Source organism: Pseudophryne corroboree, chromosome 11, assembly GCF_028390025.1.
Source record: "Pseudophryne corroboree isolate aPseCor3 chromosome 11, aPseCor3.hap2, whole genome shotgun sequence".
Taxonomy (NCBI): domain Eukaryota; kingdom Metazoa; phylum Chordata; class Amphibia; order Anura; family Myobatrachidae; genus Pseudophryne; species Pseudophryne corroboree.
The window spans coordinates 55,592,491-55,612,762 of NC_086454.1; the positions used below are offsets into that span (position 1 = coordinate 55,592,491).

The 20,272-nt window shown below is 47.3% G+C and overlaps 1 protein-coding gene across 5 annotated transcripts in view; it reads right to left on the reverse strand.

Moving 5' to 3' along the window:
• ANO3 (anoctamin 3) overlaps positions 1-20,272 on the reverse strand; it is a 1,051,220-nt gene that overhangs the window by 39,731 nt on the left and 991,217 nt on the right. For all 5 annotated transcript variants that reach the window (XM_063944334.1, XM_063944333.1, XM_063944335.1 and 2 more), the window contains 2 exons: positions 17,320-17,417; positions 14,065-14,210 (listed from right to left, as the gene is read on the reverse strand). In XM_063944334.1, coding sequence (XP_063800404.1) covers positions 14,065-14,210; positions 17,320-17,417 — 244 coding nt within the window. The remainder of the gene's footprint in view (positions 1-14,064; positions 14,211-17,319; positions 17,418-20,272) is intronic.

The window sequence follows — 20,272 nt, forward strand, 5'->3', positions numbered from 1 at the left end:
CCAGGGTCGGAAGGGACTCTCGTTGAGAGAGATGTATAAGGTTGATAAGCCGGCGAGTATTGTCCGCCGCCTGTCGATTAGGTATAAAGCCGACTTGGTCTGGATGTATCAGGGTCGGTAGAAATGGGGCTAATCTGTTCGCCAGAATTTTGGCGAATAGTTTAAGGTCTGTATTTAACAATGAGATGGGCCTATAATTTGTCATTTCAAGCGGGTCACGGTCAGGTTTGGGTATAACGATAATGTTAGCCCTGGTGGTTGCTGCGTCCAGGGAGTCCAGTTCTAATAAAGAGTTGAATAACGAGTGAAGCATGGGGAGAAGTGAGTGCGCAAATTTTTTGTAATAGATGGCCGTATAGCCATCGGGACCTGGGGCCGAGGAACGGCGCAATTGAGATATTGTGACCAGAATTTCCTCGTTGGAGATAGGGGCGTTAAGCGTTTCCAAGTCTGAAGCCGTAAGTTTTGGTAAGCGACATGTGGTGAGGTAATGTTGGATGTTGGAAATGTGAGATGAATCATTGGGAGTAGGTGGGGGTAAGTTATAGAGTGATTCATAATAATCATGAAATTGCGAGGCCATAATTTTGGGGTCACAGGTCACGGTTCCGTCAGAGCATTTCAGAGCAAGTATGCGGTTTTGCGTCCTTTTAGCTCGGAGGCGGCGAGCCAGTAGAGTGTCAGCTCTATCAGATTTTTCATAGAATTTCTGGCGGATCCATAGAAGAGATTTAACCGTTTTCTTCGTGAGAATTTGTGATAGCTGTCCCTTAAGTGAGAGAATTTTGGTGTAAAGACGCTTTTTCGGAAAGCGCTGGTGAAGAAGGGTTAGAGAAGTTAGTTCCGTTTCCAAGTCATGAATACGTTTAATCTCTATCTTCTTATGTGTTGAGGCAAGATTGATAAGTTGGCCACGAAGCGTAGCCTTATGAGCCTCCCATAACACTGCAGGAGATATATCCGGAGAGCTATTTTCAGCACAGTAAGTCTGAATCATGGCGGTGATGTCAATAATGTTAGAGGGTTTAAGGAAAAGGGACTCTTGTAAACGCCATGTCCGAGGGGACGATAAAGTATGGGGGACAGTAACGTCCAAAAGAAGGGCGTAGTGATCTGACCAAGTAGTGGGGATTACTTGTGCCCCGTGGAGATTCTGAGTGGAATCACGGTCCACAAAGATGTAATCTATGCGGGTGTAGAGATCGTGTGGGGGTGAGTAGTGTGTGAAGCCTCTGGCAGAGGGATATAAGGTCCTCCAGCTATCGTACAAGTTGTGAGAGGAGATACAATTTCGCAGGGGCTTAGACAATCTCATGTGTGATGATGTCCCTATTACCGGGCGGGACCTATCAAATCGAGGGTCAAGAGTTACATTACAATCCCCTGCAATTATAATTTTGGAGTTCGGGAATTTAGCGAGCTGGTCAGAGAAGGACCCATAAAAGGAACCATGCTGCATGCCTGGGGCATATATGGACGCTAGAGTAATAGATTGCTGATTGAGGGTGCCTGAGAGAATTACAAATCTACCCTTATCGTCATGATAAGAGTCTTGTATGACTATAGGAAGGTCTTTGTGGAGCAGTATAGCAGTTCCCCTGCGTTTGGCTGACATAGTAGAGTGAAAAGTGTGAGGGTATTTTTTGCTGTTTAAGGAAGGATGGGGGGACTTGAAGTGTGTCTCTTGGAGAAATACTATATCTGGCTTGTGTCTGGCAAAAAAGTGAAACGCCATGGAGCGCTTTGTCGGAGAATTGAGGCCATTGACATTCATAGAGAGTAATTTCAGAGTCATGGTGGGTAGTAATCACCCATGCGGAACATAGCGAGCAACCACTGATGCGGCCAACTGCAGAGCAGAGAAAGGGACAGTGAAGAAAGAATGAGAAGAAGAGCAGAAAGAAACTCTAAGTGCAGGCCCATGTCTTATGAGCGGGTTGGGCCTGCAAGAGGAAGGGGTAGTGCCACAAAGGCAGCCCCTTCAATGTGGGGGGTAATGACAGTATAAGAAAAAAATAATTAGAGAACCAGGACGTGAACAACACAAACTAAGACATCCCGCGGTCAAGCGCGAGGGAGTAAAGATAAACAGGTCATGGGCTAAAAGAGAGCAAATTGACTTCACAGCTTATCTAAGCAAACACATAACTAAATGAGCACAGCGGCAATATCTAATTGCGGAGCGGGGGGGGGGGGGGGAAGGAAGGAGAAAATAGGAAGCAAATAGGGTCACATGATAACATTTAGTGAGTAACTGTAGTAGATAATAACGGGAAGCAACTTAGGGGTGATAATAGGTACGGGTATGTAGTCAGTGCCAGGCCCAAGTTACTGAAATCAATCCTAGCCTTCCCACTTCAAGGCACCGTAAGCACATTTTTATTTCCCCCGAGTCTAGGCACGACCAACACCCGTATGATCGATAAATCCAACAGTCCGTAGAGTAATATGAGTAATATTAATAAGGTAAAAAAAAAAAAAAAAAAGGGGGGGGGGGGGGGAGGGGCAAGTGTCCCGCAATCAGCGAAATATAGTTACGTGTCTGCAATCCTCAAAGTGTCACGTTATTTCGTAGACCAATCTGGAGTCGGTGCCACAGGTCTAGGTGAAGATGTGGAAGCGAGTTGATTTCTGAGGTCGCTAGGTAAAGAATCAAAAATGCCAAGAGTCTTGAGGAGGTCGTAGCCCTGAGCAGGGGTTCTAATGGAGTGATGGGACCCATCCTTGGTCACGTGGAGTTGGAAAGGGAATCCCCATTTGTATTTAATAGAGTTAGAACGAAGGGCTCTAGTAATCTCCGCAAGGTCTCGGCGTTTCTTGAGTGTAGAAGGAGCCAGATCTTGATAAATTTGAAGTTGGGTGCCTAAATAATCCACAGATTGGAGTTCCCGCGCTGCCGACATCACTTTTTCCTTAGATTTATAATAGTGGAATCGGAGGATGACGTCACGGGGCGGTTGGGAGGGTGGAGGTCGAGGGCGGAGCGCTCTGTGCGCTCTATCCAGAAGGAACAGGTCTTTCGGAGTATCAGGGAGTAGATTCAGGAACAGGCCTTCCAAAAAACCCGGGAGGGCGTCCAATGCAACGCTCTCAGGGATGTCACGGATTCTGATATTATTTCTCCTGTTCCGGTTGTCCAAATCCTCTAGGTGGTCCTCATGCACGTCGACATCAGTGCGGAGGTCAAGCATCTCCTGTTCAAGCACGGCCTGGTACTGGCACACTTCGTCCACCTTGCGTTCCAACGCATCCGTACGGGTGCCCAAATCGGTCAGATCTTTTCTGAATTCTGCCAGCGCCGATCTCATTTCGGTTTGAATAGTTTTAGTCACAATAGCGACGACATCTTGGGTGGTGAGGGAAGCTCTTGGTGATGAAGCATCCTCCGAGTCGGACATGCGTTCCGCAGTTGATGAGTTACGAGAAGTGGCTCCCGCTTTCTCCCATGCTCGCAGGATGCTGGGTTTATTAGCAGCATTTGATTTACGATTTTTTTGCGACATAATGGGGCGGGAGAGTAGGTATTCAAGGTATCCAATTCGCGGAGGGGAGTTCCAATGTTGGTAAAAAAGAGTTATGCAAGACCTGGGCTAAAACATTAGCTGACCCTCATGCGCTAGCTGACCGCAGGATAGGCTAGGGTCGGGCCGATATCATGGGCGCCATGAGGCGCTTTGGAGAGCTCGGGCCGTCGTCAGTTGAGCTGTACTGTGTGGAGGAGTGAGGCCCTTCAGTGCCCCGGGGTCTGTGTCAACAGCAGTTATAATATAATGAGCCAGTCAGCAGGCCACTACAGGGACCAGCCACGTCTCTCCCAAGTTACCCCACTGCCGAGGGGAGGGTATTCTTTACCTCCTGCGCCCCCACTGCAGTAAATAGGGGGAGGGAGAGAGACAGGTGCCGCTGGTGCGTTGTATGATAGAGGTGTGTCACTTTGTGGCCGAGTGCTGCAATATGGATGCCAGCACATGAAAGTTCCTCCGGGCCTGATATAAGCAGCCAGCCCTTATCTCAGCTCACCTGTGATTGGTAACCAGAGATCCTGACAAGCGGCAGTCCCAGCCGCTAAGGAGGGGGCGCCGGGTAAAGTGCGGTGAACCGCTGGCGGGGATCTGGGCTTCCCGTCCTTCTCCCTTGATCAGGCTGCGGTGAGATGGCGGCCGCACTCGCGCTGCTGCTGTCCTCAGCTGTACGGAGCTCCGGGCGCCGGGTGCTGTTAAGGGCTGCTGCTGGGCCGAGGCAAGGTCCCGCTATTCCCCTCACTGATCTCAATTACTGTGAGAGGTGGATCCGAGTGCGCGGCTCCGGGACGACAGAACGGGACCCGCTTCTAATCTATGCCCCGGCTTCGGTCTGGGGAGAGGGCCGCAACCCGCAGGAGCGCTGAAAAGCACTCCCCGATTCCGCGGCGACTCTCCAGATAGCCCAGGCAGATGGGGCACAGCGGGAAAGGTAAAAGGGTGTAGGTGGGGGACCCAGGTGCACTTAAAAAGGGGCCTTTTGGCAGCTTTATGCACAGGAGCTCTTGAGCTGCACGTCTGCCTCCTGTGGTAGTTAGGCCACACCCTCCAGATCTAATAAATCTAATAAAGTGCACTGTATACACAAAAGAGAGAGATATGGGGTAGGAAGCCTCAGTGCAGTGCTTGCAGTCAGTTATCTGTATAGAGCTTAAGGGTTGATTCAATGTCCCACTGAAATATGAAGCCTGCTGCCCAGCGAGCACATCAGGAGCAGCACAATTCAGAGGAGCCTGCTCCGCCACCTCCAAGATGGCCGCCGTCAGCCCCAGTGAGTCTCTGCTCCGTCCGCCACTGCCAGCGATCTGCAGGTTCAGGGGCCAGCCCGTGCCCCCGCTGTCTTCAGCAAGGCCCCACCGGTAAGCCCAGGTCACCAACGGGCCGCTCGTACGAGCGCTGTGTCCGCACCGCACCCGCCGCCACAACCAATATGGCCGCCGCCACCGGATCCCCTCAGCTCGGCACGGCACAGCTAGTTACTCATGGCTCCAGGGGCTCTCCTCACCGCCGCGTCTATTCAGCAAAGGCTCCCAGGTAAGAGGCCGGCAGTGGGGTAGGCCGTTGAGCGGTATGCAGCGCCCGGCGGTCGTCGGAGCGCGGACGGAGGGCTCCCAAATTTAGGTCCCGGCTTCAACGTGGGGGGAAGGCCGCAACCTGCAAGCATAGGACGAGCCTATGCCCCGGCTCCGCAGCGCACCCCCAGTACACACAGAGCAGCAAGGGCCGCTGTAGGATGTTTTGGGGAACAGGTAGATGGGGTTAGGTAGATATAAAGGGGTTTAAGAGGGTTTTTTTCAGCAGGAGCTCCCCTGGGACACTTCCTTCCAGTTCAGGCCACAAGCCACACCCCACATACTGAACTATTAAAGCCCAGTGCACACAGGCATCTTACTTAGATCAGGCAGAGGCATTTGCGGGGCAGAATGTGGCATACAATCGCCGGGTATTTGCATGCTGGGCAGCCTTGCCCTGTGCTGCCATCGCAAATCTGCAATTGAAGCTGAATAAGGTCCTTTGCACGGTGTGCATGTCCTGTGTTGATTGTAATATTTCTTTTACAGGGGGACTACAGGTACCAGTGGGCCCTTTAATGCCCTGCATGCTGGTACTTGTGACTCTCTAAGTGCAGGGAGGCTTGCTGGGACCTGTGGTGCCACCTGTAAAAGACAATAGTAAATCTATTTTTTACACTTGGCATTCACCGCTAAGGGATGCCGGGTATGAGGCCCGGATTGGCCATTGCCTCAACCGGGGAATAACCCGGTGGGTCGATTGGGGTGTGGGTCCGCCTGTCATAAATGGCACCGCCCCCCTCCACGTCACCTGTTACCTGGTGAGTGCGCTGCAGGCAGCGGCCGCTGTCAGGAGAGACGGCCATCCCCCCTTCCCCGTCACCTGCTTACTGGTGAGCGCTGCGGCCACTGTCAGGAGAGCCGGCCATCCCTCATCCTCCCTGTCACCTGCTTACTAGTGAACGCTGTGCTCCTCCAAGACTCCTGGTCACCGGGGCTGTCTGCGGGGACAGAAGGTGGCGGTGGCCCGCTGCTGTGTACCGGGCACCTCTCATTGTGCCTGGATCACTGGGGGAGGCTTCCTGGCTGCTGTGTCCGCGCTGCTCCGGCGGTAAGTCCCGTCATGTGGGTGCGTGACTGTGAGAGGCCTCCTGCCCCCCTTGCCAGCACCAGTGTGCCCCATATCCTCCCTGCCAGCATCAGTGTGCCCATATCCCCCTGCCAGCGCCAGTGTGACCGCCTATCTCCCCCTGCCAGTGCGAGCTTGCACCAGTGTCCCCATCTCCCCTCCTGTCAGCAGCAGTGTGCCCCCTCATTCCTCCCCCTGGCAGGCAGCAGTATGTCCCCTCATCCCTCCCCTAGGCAGCAGTGTGCCCCCTCATCCCTCCCCCTTGCAGCAGCAGTAGTGTGCTCCCCATCCCTCCAGCAGCAGCAGTGTGCCACCTCATCCCTCCCCCCGGCATCAGTGTGCCCCCTTATCCCTCGCCCTGGCCCTGGGTGGTTGACACCCTTTACCTGGCTGATTGGCACCCATTCCCTCTCTGCCCCAGGTAGATGGTTCTAGTCTGTCTTTGTCCTGCTATAGACCAGATCACATCGAGCTTGGTACTGCATATAGTAGGTCTTTATGTGTGTAATGACGCTGACTAAATTATTTTTTTGGGTTGTTTATTGTCTGTCTATATGCTTTACCTGGCGCAGAGTATAACGTGCTCTACCTGGTGACGTGTATAACGTGCTCTGCTTGGCATAATGTGTATAACGTGCTCTATCTGGCGCATAGTGTATTCTACCTGGTGTAATGTGTATAACGCGGTTTAGGTTTACCTGGTGCAATGTGTATAATGTTCTCTGCATGGCGCAATGTGTATTATGTGCTCTACCTGGCGCAGAGTGTATAGGAGATTCTACCTGGTGCAATGTGTATAACGTGATTTACCTGGTGTAATGTGTATAATGTGCTCTGCCTGGCGCAATGTGTATAACGTGCTCTACCTGGCGCAGAGTGTATAGGAGATTCTACCTAGTGCAATGTGTATAACGTGCTCTACCTGGTGCAATATGTATAACGTGCTCTACCTGATGCAATGTGTATAATGTGCTCTGCCTGGCACAATGTGTATAACGTGCTCTACCTGGCGCAGAGTGTATTCTACCTGGTGTAATGTGTATAACGTGGTTTACCTGGTGCAATGTGTATAATGTGCTCTGCCTGGCGCAATGTGTATAACGTGCTCTACCTGGCGCAGAGTGTATAGGAGAGTCTACCTGGTGCAACGTGTATAACGTGATTTACCTGGTATAATGTGTATAATGTGCTCTGCCTGGCGCAATGTGTATAACGTGCTCTACCTAGCGCAGAGTGTATAACGTGCTCTACCTGGCGCAGAGTGAATAGGAGATTCCACCTGGTGCAATGTGTATAACGCGCTCTACCTGGTGCAATGTGTATAGCGTGCTCTACCTGGCGCAGAGTGTATAGGATATTCTACCTGGTGCAATGTGTATAACGTGCTCTACCTAGCGCAGAGTGTATAGGAGATTCTACCTGGTGCAATGTGTATAACGTGCTCTACCTGGTGCAATGTGTATAATGGGCTCTACCTGGAGCAGAGTGTATAGGAGATTCTACCTGGTGCAATGTGTATAACGTGCTCTACCTGGTGCAATGTGTATAACGTGGTTTACAAGGTGCAATGTGTATAATGTGTTTTCTGGTACAAAGTGTATACCGTGCTCTACCTGGCGCAGAGTGTATAGGAGGTTCTACCTGGTGCAATGTGTATAAGCGGCATTACTGTGTGGTGTAATGTGAATTGGCACTATTATGTGGCCATGCCCCTTCCCCACAAAGCCAATCACTAAAATTTTTGCTGCGCGCCTTCTTTTGGGTATAGAAGGGGGCGCCAAAATGCCTACTTACAGCTCTGGTGCAGGGTGTCCTGTATGCTACACAGCCCAGCAGCATTGTCATTCCCCCCCACCCTTGCAACACTTTTGTAGTGTCGAAATCAACTCTGTGTTTTTATATCTAAATCATTAATAAGATCAATGAGAACCTTCATTCCGATGGGACCAGAAAAGAACAGGTAGGACCCCAATTTTTAAAAGTGACGGGTCCCTGGGACCCACTTCTTTTTCGGCTCAGCGCGATCACTGGGTTATGAGGTGTAATATTATTTTGAAGTATTAATCCCGCCTACTTTGGTATTGGCTCCGCCTACAGTTGGTTTGGTGCCACCCACATGAGGCCACTTTTAGAAATTTTTCCAGGGCTACTTTTGTTTCCCAATCCGCCCCTGGCCTCGGGTGCCCTGGAGGGGGGGACCCCTTTATTGGGGGGGAGTGGGGTAATACTACGGCTGCTGGGATCAATATAACATTACCTCCCTGGATAGTGAAGCCCAGTGCTGGTTTCAAAAATACGAGGGGACCTCGACATCTTTTTTCCCCCACATTATTTTGGAACCAGGTCCAGTTCAAGAGTCTGGTATTGGTTGATAAAATACAGGAGGACCTCAGTCGGTTTTTTCCCTTTGTTTTTTCAACCAGGACTGGCTCAAAGAGCCCAGTGCGTGTTATATTTTTTTGGGACCCCACATAATTTTTTCGGTTTATTTTTTAACTGTTTCTTAACTTTCACAGACAGAGGCATGAACGGATCTCATTGATCTGTGCATGCTTCTATCAAACTCGCCAACCAAAGTTGGTCAATTTTTTTGAAAGATTGTGATAATGTTTTAGGTGTGAATTTACAACTTGCACCCTATTACATTGCCAGAGTTGTATGTGTGCAATGGCAAAACATCTGGATGCGAGTTTTGAGATTGCAGGAATCATGTGAGTTTGCATGTTCCTGCACCCGATTACATTGGTTGAGTTTAGCGCACAACGCGCACCCCATCACATCTTGCCACATACTGTATGAAAAATTACTTCTTTGTATCACATGTGGAGAATTGGTGGGAACACAATAGAGAGTCACTTCTAAGGGAATTACTGTTCCATCATTTTTCTAGCCTATAATTTCTTTACTGTATTTTCTTCTCTGTTATTTGGTTTTCTGGGTGAAACCTTGACTGGTTGGTTGCTGCTGTCTGTGGGCTTTAGTGCGCCAGAGTTTTTGTTGTCTTTGTTGTCATTACTCTTATACACACCCCTACAACTTATCTCCCATTTCCCTTATACACGCCCACAACAACCCCTCACCATCCCCAATACACACCTCTACAACAACTCCCTTATTCCTCGTATACCCACCCCTGCAACCCCCTGCTATTACTCTTATACACACCCCTACAACCGCTCTTCTATCTGCCTTATACACATCCCTACAACCGCTCTACCATCCTCCTTGTAGACATCATACAACCCCTCTCCTATCTCCGTTATACACAACACAACAACCCCTCTACAATCCCCCTTATACACAGCCATACAACACCTCTCCCATCCCCCTTATACACACCCCTAAAACGCCTCATCCATGCCTCTTATACACAGCCCTACAACCCCTCTCCCATCCCTCTTATACATGCCACCTACAACACATTTACATTACCCTTGTACACATCCCTACAGCCTCTCTCCCATCCATCCCCCTTACACACATTGCTAACAACCCCCTTCCATCCCCTTTATACACATTCCCATCCTCCTTAGACACACCCTTACAACCCCTCTCCTATCCCTCTTATACAGACACCCTACAACCCCTCTGGCATTTCCCTAATAAACACCCCCTACAACCCCTCTCCCATCCCTCTTATACACCCCCCCCCCTACAACCCCTCCGGCATTTCCCTAATACACCCCCCCCTACAACCCCTCTCCCATCCCCCATATACAGTCCCCCTACAACCCCTCTGGCATTTCCCTAATACACACCCCCTACATCACCTCTCCCATCCCCCTTATACAGACCCCTACAACCCCTCTGGCATTTCCCTAATACACACCCCCTACAACCCCTCTCCCATCCCTCTTATACACACACACCCTACAACCCCTCTGGCATTTCCCTAATACACACCCCTTACAACCCCTTTCCCATCCCTCTTATACACACCCCCTACAACCCCTCTGGCATTTCCCTAATACACACCCCCTACAACCCCTCTCCCATCCCCCATATACAGTCCCCCTACAACCCCTCCGGCATTTCCCTAATACACACCCCCTACAACCCCTCTCCCATCCCCTTTATACAGACCCCCTACAACCCCTCTGGCATTTCCCTATTACACACACCCTACAACCTCTCTCCCATCCACCTTATACAGACGCCCTACAACCCCTCTGGCATTTCCCTAATACACACCCCCTACAACCCCTCTCCCATCCCCTTTATACAAACCCCCTACAACCCCTCTGGCATTTCCCTAATACACACACCCTACAACCCCTCTCCCATCAACCTTATACAGATGCCCTACAACCCCTCTGGCATTTCCCTAATACACACCCCCTGCAACCCCTCTTCCATCCCCTATATACAGACCCCCTACAACCCCTCTGGCATTTCCCTAATACACACACCCTACAACCCCTCTCCCATCCCCCTTATACAGACCCCTACAACCCCTCTGGCATTTCCCTAATACACACCCCCTACAATCCCTCTCCCATCTACCTTATACACCCCCCCTACAACCCCTCTGGCATTTCCCTAATATACCCCCCCCCCTAAAACCCCTCTCCCATCCCCCTTATACAGACCCCCTACAACCCCTCTGGCATTTCCCTAATACACACCCCCCTACAACACCTCTCCCATCCCCCTTAGTATAAGGAGTAGCAAGCCAAAAATGCCTCTCATTCGTCATGGGTAAGGATGCGTTTGTGCACATATGCACTTGGAAAAGAAGGCATTTTAACAGATAAAAAAAGAACAGAACTCATTAACCTCTCACTTTACATGAGCTCTTAAATGTTTTTCTTCTAATTTTACATTTTAACTGGTTTCTGAAAGTGTTCATTAATGTATTACAGCCTTCGTGGTTTCCATATAGTAAAAGCCTAGATTGTGTGGATTCAACTAGTTGGTTATTGTATTAGATAAGGGTGGGAGAAGATAGTGACAAATTGTTGCTTATAATTTACTATGTATTTATATGTGGACAGTTTGTGGCCTCTCAGAAGTACACAACAATGTTTGTGAATGATTAATTTTATATTTTGTAAGAAATTGTAATATGTGATACTGTGCAACTCTTTCTAAACCAAATGGAATGTTGCTTGGCCAGTTAGGATATAAATGTTGCAATGTACTGGGTTGTTGTACTGTATGTTCTATTCTCAAGTAAGTGGCTGGAATTTGGAGAGCTAGAAACTTAATGTTTTCTGCTCTGGAGGTGTTAGTGAAGAAGATGTTGGGGGATTCTTAAGAGCCAGAGGAAACGCAAAGGATACAATCAATGAACCAGTTCTCCACCATACTCACGGTATCTGGATGGTAGGTCGACAGTACCTGGGTCAACAGTCAATATGTCGACCACTAATGGTCGACATGGGAAAACGGTCGACACATGAAAAGGTCGATATGAGGTCTTTACAATTTTCTGCTTAACCCTCCACGTCCACGTCGACTACGATTGGGAATAGTAACCTTGCCCGCAGCATTTCAATCAAAGCAAGCCATGCAAGGGGACGCAGTGCACTAATTGGAGCTTCTCATCATGGTTCGGAGAAAACGACACCAAAAACATTTTAAGAAAACTCATGTTGACATTGTCATGTGTCCCTTGTCGACCTTTTCAAAATGTCAACGCTTTTCCCATGTTGACCTATTGACTGTCGACATCAGCCAGGTCGACCCATTGATCCATAACCCGTACTGACAGCCGTTCCAAATAAATTGTTCTTTTAAGCAGTTTATAAGAGACTGGTGTATAACAGAGATAATCTATGAAAGATTAATTTACTAAATCACTGTAAAAATCACTAAAAATGTTTCATTGGTTTCAGACACTTAAAATTACTACAAAACCAATGAAGAAGCTTTTATGTATGTCTGGGCCTTTTTCACTTTCTTTTTAATCGTTCTTTTATTCCTTAATTAATCTCAAAATACAGAGGGCGGATCGCCAGTGAAAAAAAGATTTCCAGCCAGATGACACATTAACACTGAAGCACATTAAACAAAAGATTCCTTCAGACCACAACCTCTCAACCAATTGGTTCCTAACCGATCTGGTATATCCTGTATTACTGAATGCACAATTGTTGTACACATTGTAGTTGCTCAGTGAATTTAATTGTTAATTTCTTTTATTTACTTTATCATTTAAAAACGTTTTATTTTGAGTACTTTATGCTATTCGTTTTTAGAATCCACTTCTTCATATTTGCCTATTTAACTCTTAATTTCATATGAATTTAAACAGAATTATTCGCCGTGTTGATTAGCTGACTTTCTTGATACATCTGTAATTGTTGCCTAACTCTGAAATGCAGTGAGTTCCTTCTGGATTAAAAAAAATGCTTCCGAATGTTATTGCAGGAGATGCAAGATGCACAGAACACAAAATATCTACAGTAGATTAAAATAACTGTACTGTAAATGTAAAAATAGCTTTGTCATCATATAAAACAAGCATATAAAGCTAGAATAAACACATAAAACATGTAAAAACACACACAACCAAAATAAAGGGTCACCATAACAAAAAAGGATTACAAAATCTCTTTAGGTACATTAGTGAAATGAAAAAAAAGAAAAAATGAATGGGTGAATAAACTAAATGAGAAAGAGAAATTGCACATTGTCTAAGTAACTATTTTTGCTATGCATTTGATATTTATATATATTCTATAGATTGTAAGCTTGCAAGCAGGACCTTCCTACCTCTATGTCTCTCTGTTTTTACTCAGTTTTGTTCTATTACTGTTGTTCTTATTGTAAAGCGCAACGGAATATACTGCGCTATATAAGAAACTGTTAATAAATAAATAAATAATATTTACAAATGAAAGCAGCTAGTATTGTTTGTTTGTGTACTTTGGCCCTCATTCCGAGTTGATCGGTCGCAAGGCGATTTTAGCAGAGTTACACACGCTAAGCCGCCGCCTACTGGGAGTGAATCTTAGCTTCTTAAAATTGCGACCGATGTATTCGCAATATTGCGATTACTAACTACTTAGCAGTTTCAGAGTAGCTCCAGACTTACTCTGCCTCTGCGATCATTTCAGTGCTTGTCGTTCCTGGTTGACGTCACAAACACACCCAGCGTTCGCCCAGGCACTCCCACCGTTTCTCCGGCCACTCCTGCGTTTTTTCCGGAAACGGTAGCGTTTTCAGCCACACGCCCCTGAAACGCCGTGTTTCCGCCCAGTAACACCCATTTCCTGTCAATCACATTACGATCGCCGGAGCGAAGAAAAAGCCGTGAGTAAAAATACTTTCTTCATAGTAAAGTTACTTGGCGCAGTCGCAGTGCGAACATTGCGCATGCGTACTAAGCGGATTTTCACTGCGATGCGATGAAAAATACCGAGCGAACAACTCGGAATGAGGGCCTTTATGTACTCTACTTGCCCGAAAGCTGTCCAGAGTTTGGGAGAGTTCTGTGTATAATTGTCTATTGTTTGCTCTCCTGTCTCATCTTAAAGCAGTTCCTATCTTCTTTTGGTCTTTCGCTCCATTGGCATTGACCCGGGTCACTCAGAGGTTAAGATCGCACTACCACCAGTGGTGTAGGTCCTGGTGGCATCCCAGTACCGGTAGGAATATCACGCATGGGAAAAGCGGCTATTATAGACAAAAAGACCTGCTGGTGAGTTCTGTGAGTCTTAAACCGGAGTGTACAAGGGTCACTGCCCAGAAGATCTCCAGAAGCCACGGACCGTTCGGAAAGAAGATCCTTCAGTTGTAACAGCTTTGAGAACCGCATTTGGGAACCACTGTTTTAGAGAATACAGAGGAATGGACTAAAGTGTGTAATCGTAAATTTAATTTATAAAACAATAATAATAATGCAGTATACAAAATACTCTTTCAAACTAAATTAAAGTTGTTTTTTTATTTCTTTTACCCATTTCTAAGTACTCTTCCATCAGCCCATGAGCGTTCATCGGCTGCAGGTTCCAATCCTTTTCCCACTGTGGAATGGTTATTTTACTTTCTACAGACTGTCCACCTTTCTTGATTTTCCTTCGAGACCACCAGTTTTGCAGTAACCTGTTATGAAGGATAAATCACAATATACATACAGCATATATGCAAGTTTTGCTTCAAAATGATAATGTTGCACATTTCCCCACAGAACAGTGGTTAGAATCGAATTGCATAATGCTGGATACAGCAATTATTGCATAGTACCCTGTGGTATAATTAAACCCGGTTGAGTGACCACCTCTTACATTTGACGTAGGCAGCCTGTAGCCCAAGAAGTACGTCACGTGTTGTGCGCTGGCTTAGTGGGTATATAAAGAGTGTGATAGGCCGCCTGCACACATATCACTCATTGCTGTCATGGGTAAAAGGGGCAATTTATCAGAGTTGGAAAAAGGGATGATTATCGGCTTTCGGGCCAATGGTGGCGGTACTTCTGAAACAGCGCAGTGTGTGAACTGTTTTCCTGCTGGTATCGTGACTTGACAAATTGCACCGTTGCAATTAACTGATGTGGAAACTGCGAAGCACCACGTGCCATTGATGTGAGAGGTGCATCAGGGCCAACCGACACGCCACAGTGGAGCAGATCGCTGTCAAAGTGAACCTGGGGGCTACCAGACGTTTGTGTTAAATGACAGTTCAGCGAACTCTGCTGCGTATGTGGCTCCAAAGTGGTTACTCTGGCTATCAGCTGGTGGTCATAATAATGTGACTCGACCGTGTATAATTTATTTTAAACATCTTCAAACTGTAGGTGTAGACCACATACAGTACGGTATCCGTTCACATGGTCGACCATGTTATGGTCGACAGTCATTAGGTCGACCACTATTGATCGACATTGACATGGTCGACATGGAGAAATTGTCGACACATGAAAATGGTCGACACATGAAAGGTCGACACATGAAAAGGTCGCCATGAGTTTTTTTTCTTTTTTTTTCTTTTGGGGAACTTTTTCATACTTTACGATCCACGTGGACTATGATTGGAACGGTAATCTGTGCCGAGCGAAGCGGTAGCGGAGCGAAGGCACCATGCCCGAAGCATGGCGAGGGGACGCGGTGCACTAATTGGGGTTCCCAGTCACTTTACGCAAAAAACGACACCAAAAAAAGTAAAAAAACTTGTGTCAACCTTTTCACGTGTCGGCCTTTCATGTGTCGACCATTTTCATGTGTCGACCATGTGCCCACGTCGACCATGTCAATGTCGACCAATAGTGGTCGACCTAATGACTGTCGACCATAACATGATCGACCATTCATACCGGAACCATACAGTACAGTATTCAAACATTAGGCGAGATGTAATGGTATCCGGTCTTTTGGTCGAAAGCACTTAGGTCGACACTCATTAGGTCAACTACAATTGGTTGACATGCATTAGGTCGACATATTCATTAAGTCCAGTGCCGTAACTAGGCATTTTAGCGCTGTGTGCAAGAAACGACAGTGGCGCCCCCCCATGTTAGATAGGGGCAGAGCGCGGCGTAGGCGCTCAAAAAATTTCTAGGGGCGTGGCTTCACGGGGAAGGGGCGTGGTCACAAAATAATAGCAATTCATACTACGGTGCACAGTAGTCTACATTATTCAAATTACGCTGCACAGTAGCGCCACTACACCAGGTAGAGCCCCTTTTATACATTACAGCAGACAGTGTCCCCCTTTTTACACATTGCGGCAGCCAGTCCCCCTTTTTACACATTGCGGTAGATAGACCCTTTTTACACATTGTGGCAGCCAGTCCCCCTTTTTACACATTACAGCATCCAGTCTCCCTTTTAACACATTGCGGCAGCCGGTCCTTCTTTTTACACATTGCGGCAGACAGCGTCCCTTTTTTACAATTACAGCAGACAGCGTCCCCGTTTTTACACATTACGGCAGACGGTGTCCCCCTTTATACACATTGCGGCAGCCAGTCCCCCTTTTTACACATTGCGGCAGCCAGTCCCATTTTACACATTGCGGCAACCAGGACCCCATTTTACACATTGCGGCAGCCAGTCCCCATTTTTTACACATTGCGGCAGCCAGGGCCCCATTTTACACATTGCGGCAGCCAGTCCCATTTTTTACACATTGCGGCAGCCAGTCCCATTTTTTACACATTGCGGCAGGCGGTGTCAGAGAGAGAGAGAGAGAGAGAGAGAGACAGAGAGAGAGACAGAGAGAGAGAGAGAGAGAGAGACAGAGAGAGAGAGAGAGACAGAGAGAGAGAGAGAGAGAGAGAGAGAGAGAGAGACAGAGAGAGAGGGGGGGGGGAATATACTTACCTTCTCCCCGCTGACAGGCTCCTCGTGCTGCTCCCTCGGTGGCGGCAGTGAGATGAGAAGGAGAAAGAGGGAGGGGGAGCAGGGAGCCGCAGCAGCGCTATGTTATTGGTAGTAAGCGCCGCTGCAGCATCCCCCTCTCCTTCTGTATTGGCTGCCGGGCAGCCAATACGGAAGGAGAGGGGGATGCTGCAGCGGCGCTTACTACCAATAACATAGCGCTGCTGCGGCTCCCTGCTCCCCCTCCCTCCTCCTCCTTGTCCGCTGCCTCCGGGAGTCCGGCGCTGGTCTCTCTCCTCCAGCGCGGCGCACGGCGCACACAGAGGCGGCATGTAATGAGTCAATTTGACTCATTACATGCCGCTGGCTGTGCGCCCCCAGGGCAACTGCGCTGTGTGCCAAGCCCCCTTGGCACACACGTAGTTACGGCTCTGATTAAGTCGACGTGGTCACTAGGTCAACATTGCAAAGGTCAACACATGACAAGGTCGACATGAGTTTTTCCATTTAATTTTTTTTTCATTTTTTGAACTTTTTCATACTTTACGATCCACATGGACTACGATTGGGAATAGTAACCTGTGCGGTAGCGGAGCGTGTCAACTTGCCCAAAGAATGGAGAGCTAAGCGAGCCATGTGAGAGGACACGGTGCCCTAATTGGGGTTCCCGGTCACTTTACGAAGAAAACCATACCAAAAAAAAAAAAAATATGCATGTCGAGCTTTTCCCATGTCCTAATGATATAGGACATATATACCTAATGACAGTGTCAACATATTTCAGGTGTCGACCTACTCACTGTCGACCTAGATACTGTCGACCCTATGACACCGATGTAATAGCTATTACATCTCGCCTATGGTTCTGAAGTTGGTAGCAGACACATTTTACTTACGGATATCCAAGTTCCATGAAGTTATTCCACATTTGTTTCAAAACCATGATAACTCCCATTTGTAAGCAGAGGTCTATAAGACAGCCACTCGGATGGCACTGAAAAAAAAAAAAAACACAAGCAAATTAATACACCAATTTGACTATGATCAGTCTGTGGGGGTCATTCCGATCTGTTCGCACGCTGCCGTTTTTCACAGCGCAGCGATCAGGTCACTACTGCGCTTGCGTATGCACGGGTACAAAGCGGATCGTTGCTGAGCGATGGATTTAATGAAGAATCCATTTGCACAGCCGATCGCAAGGAGATTGACAGGAAGAAGGCGTTTATGGGTGTCAACTGACTGTTTTCTGGGAGTGTTTGGGAAAACGCAGGCGTGTCCAAGCGTTTGCAGGGCGGGTGTCTGACGTCAATTCCGGGACCGGACAGGCTGGAGTGATCGCAGCGGCTGAGTAATTTCAGACCTACTCAGAAACGGCACAAAATGTTTTTGCAGAGCTCAGCTGTACAGGGGTTCGCACACTTGCAAAGCAAAAATACACTCCCCTATAGGCGGCGACTATCTGATCGCAGCGCTGCAAAAAGTAGCTAGCGAACGATCAACTCGGAATGACCCCCTTTATCAGTGCACATAATATAATCATGTTAAAATTGTATTATAACTATTCTGCCTAAAACTATATAAACTATAATTGGGGACAAAGTTTCCTGCAGATAAGGTGAAGCTTTTTGCAATATACGGTTATGAATAAAAAAAAAGCCTTATATGCCAAAAATAATAAATAAAAGACAGGTTCAGCTTTTGAAAATTACAGCTGTATAAATGATTTCTAGCCAGCACATACGTGAAAACTTTCCATATACCTGTAATACCAGTAGAAACAGTAGCAGACAATTATAGGGCATATTTTGTACAGTAAATGTATACAATAAGATGGTACTGTAGCTACAGCAGTCATTACTCACTCAATATAATGGCATCATCATTTCATCTGGATACTTATTAGGGCTCACATGTCATACAATCATAAATAGTAAGCACACATTTTATTGTACAGATGAGACAAAAAGAATCGTTTAGGGTAAGACAACGTAGAATAATTATGGGTAGAAGGTGAATTTTGCACCTTGGCAAAACCAGATTTATTATCGGAGATGGCAAATTTAAAATGGGAAATAATTTTGGAGTTGAGAGTGATCACGCCCTAGCTAGGTTTGTCAGACCTAGGGGGTAATTCTGAGTTGATCGCAGCAGGATTATTGATAGCAACTGGGCAAAACCATGTGCACTGCAGGGGAGGCAGACATAACATGTGCAGAGAGAGTTAGATTTGAATGGGTTATTTTATTTCTGTGCAGGGTAAATACTGGCTGCTTTATTTTTACACTGCAAATTAGATTGCAAATTGAACACACCCCACCCAAATCTAACTCTCTCTGCACATGTTATATCTGCCTCCCCTGCAGTGCACATGGTTTTGCCCAGTTGCTATCAAAAATCCTGCTGCGATCAACTTGGAATTACCCCCCATAACTTTAATGGTATCCCTTTCACACCGAAGCCCCGGGATACCAAACCATGGCCCACCTGGGATACTGAACACTGTATTAACGCCGTTAATACAGGATGCTTAGAGATCACATCATGACATCATCTCCAAGCATCCTGGACCCGCCAATCAGGAGCCTTTTAGGCATGACCTGGGTCATGTCTGACCAGGGTCTGCCATTCACACGGCCTGTGATGCATGACACGGGTCGACCCTTTCACACCGAGCCAGGACACAGATTGCGTCGGTTTGCCGCAGCAATAGTCTGAGTCAAAGGCTTGGTGACAGAGGGGTATAAAGGACACATGAATTACACAGATACTGTGGCTGGCTGACTTAAGTGTCCATTTCAGCTGGTTTTAATCATCCACAGACCCTGTGTAATTCATATACATGATAACCCTAGCTCAACTCTAAATCACGGCTTCTTTCCGCATCCTTATTGACCGGAAGTGGAAAAAAAGTCCTCCCTGAAATTACACACAAACGAAATAATGTTTGAATAAATCATATAAAAAAAACAAGTTTGTCGAGTATGGTATAAATAAATACAGAGCATTTCCCCAGTTATTGTATTACTGCAAGTACATGAAGAGTCTGACTGCTGGGGCTTCCGTTTCCCAGGCTACTACATTGCTGGAGTGGGTGAAATTAGAGTACAGTGTTAGATCTAGAGATGTGCACTTGAAATTTTTCGGGTTTTGTGTTTTGGTTTTGGGTTCGGTTCCGCGGCCGTGTTTTGGGTTCGACCGCGTTTTGGCAAAACCTCACCGAATTTTTTTTGTAGGATTCGGGTGTGTTTTGGATTCGGGTGTTTTTTTCAAAAAACCCTAAAAAACAGCTTAAATCATAGAATTTGGGGGTCATTTTGATCCCAAAGTATTATTAACCTCAAAAACCATAATTTCCACTCATTTTCAGTCTATTCTGAACACCTCACACCTCACAATATTATTTTTAGTCCTAAAATTTGCACCGAGGTCGCTGGATGACTAAGCTAAGCGACCCAAGTGGCCGACACAAACACCTGGCCCATCTAGGAGTGGCACTGCAGTGTCACGCAGGATGGCCCTTCCAAAAAACACTCCCCAAACAGCACATGACGCAAAGAAAAAAAGAGGCGCAATGAGGTAGCTGTGTGAGTAAGATAAGCGACCCTAGTGGCCGACACAAACACCTGGCCCATCTAGGAGTGGCACTGCAGTGTCACGCAGGATGGGCCTTCCAAAAAACACTCCCCAAACAGCACATGACGCAAAGAAAAAAAGAGGCGCAATGAGGTAGCTGTGTGAGTAAGCTAAGCGACCCTAGTGGCCGACACAAACACCTGGCCCATCTAGGAGTGGCACTGCAGTGTCACGCAGGATGGCCCTTCCAAAAAACACTCCCCAAACAGCACATGA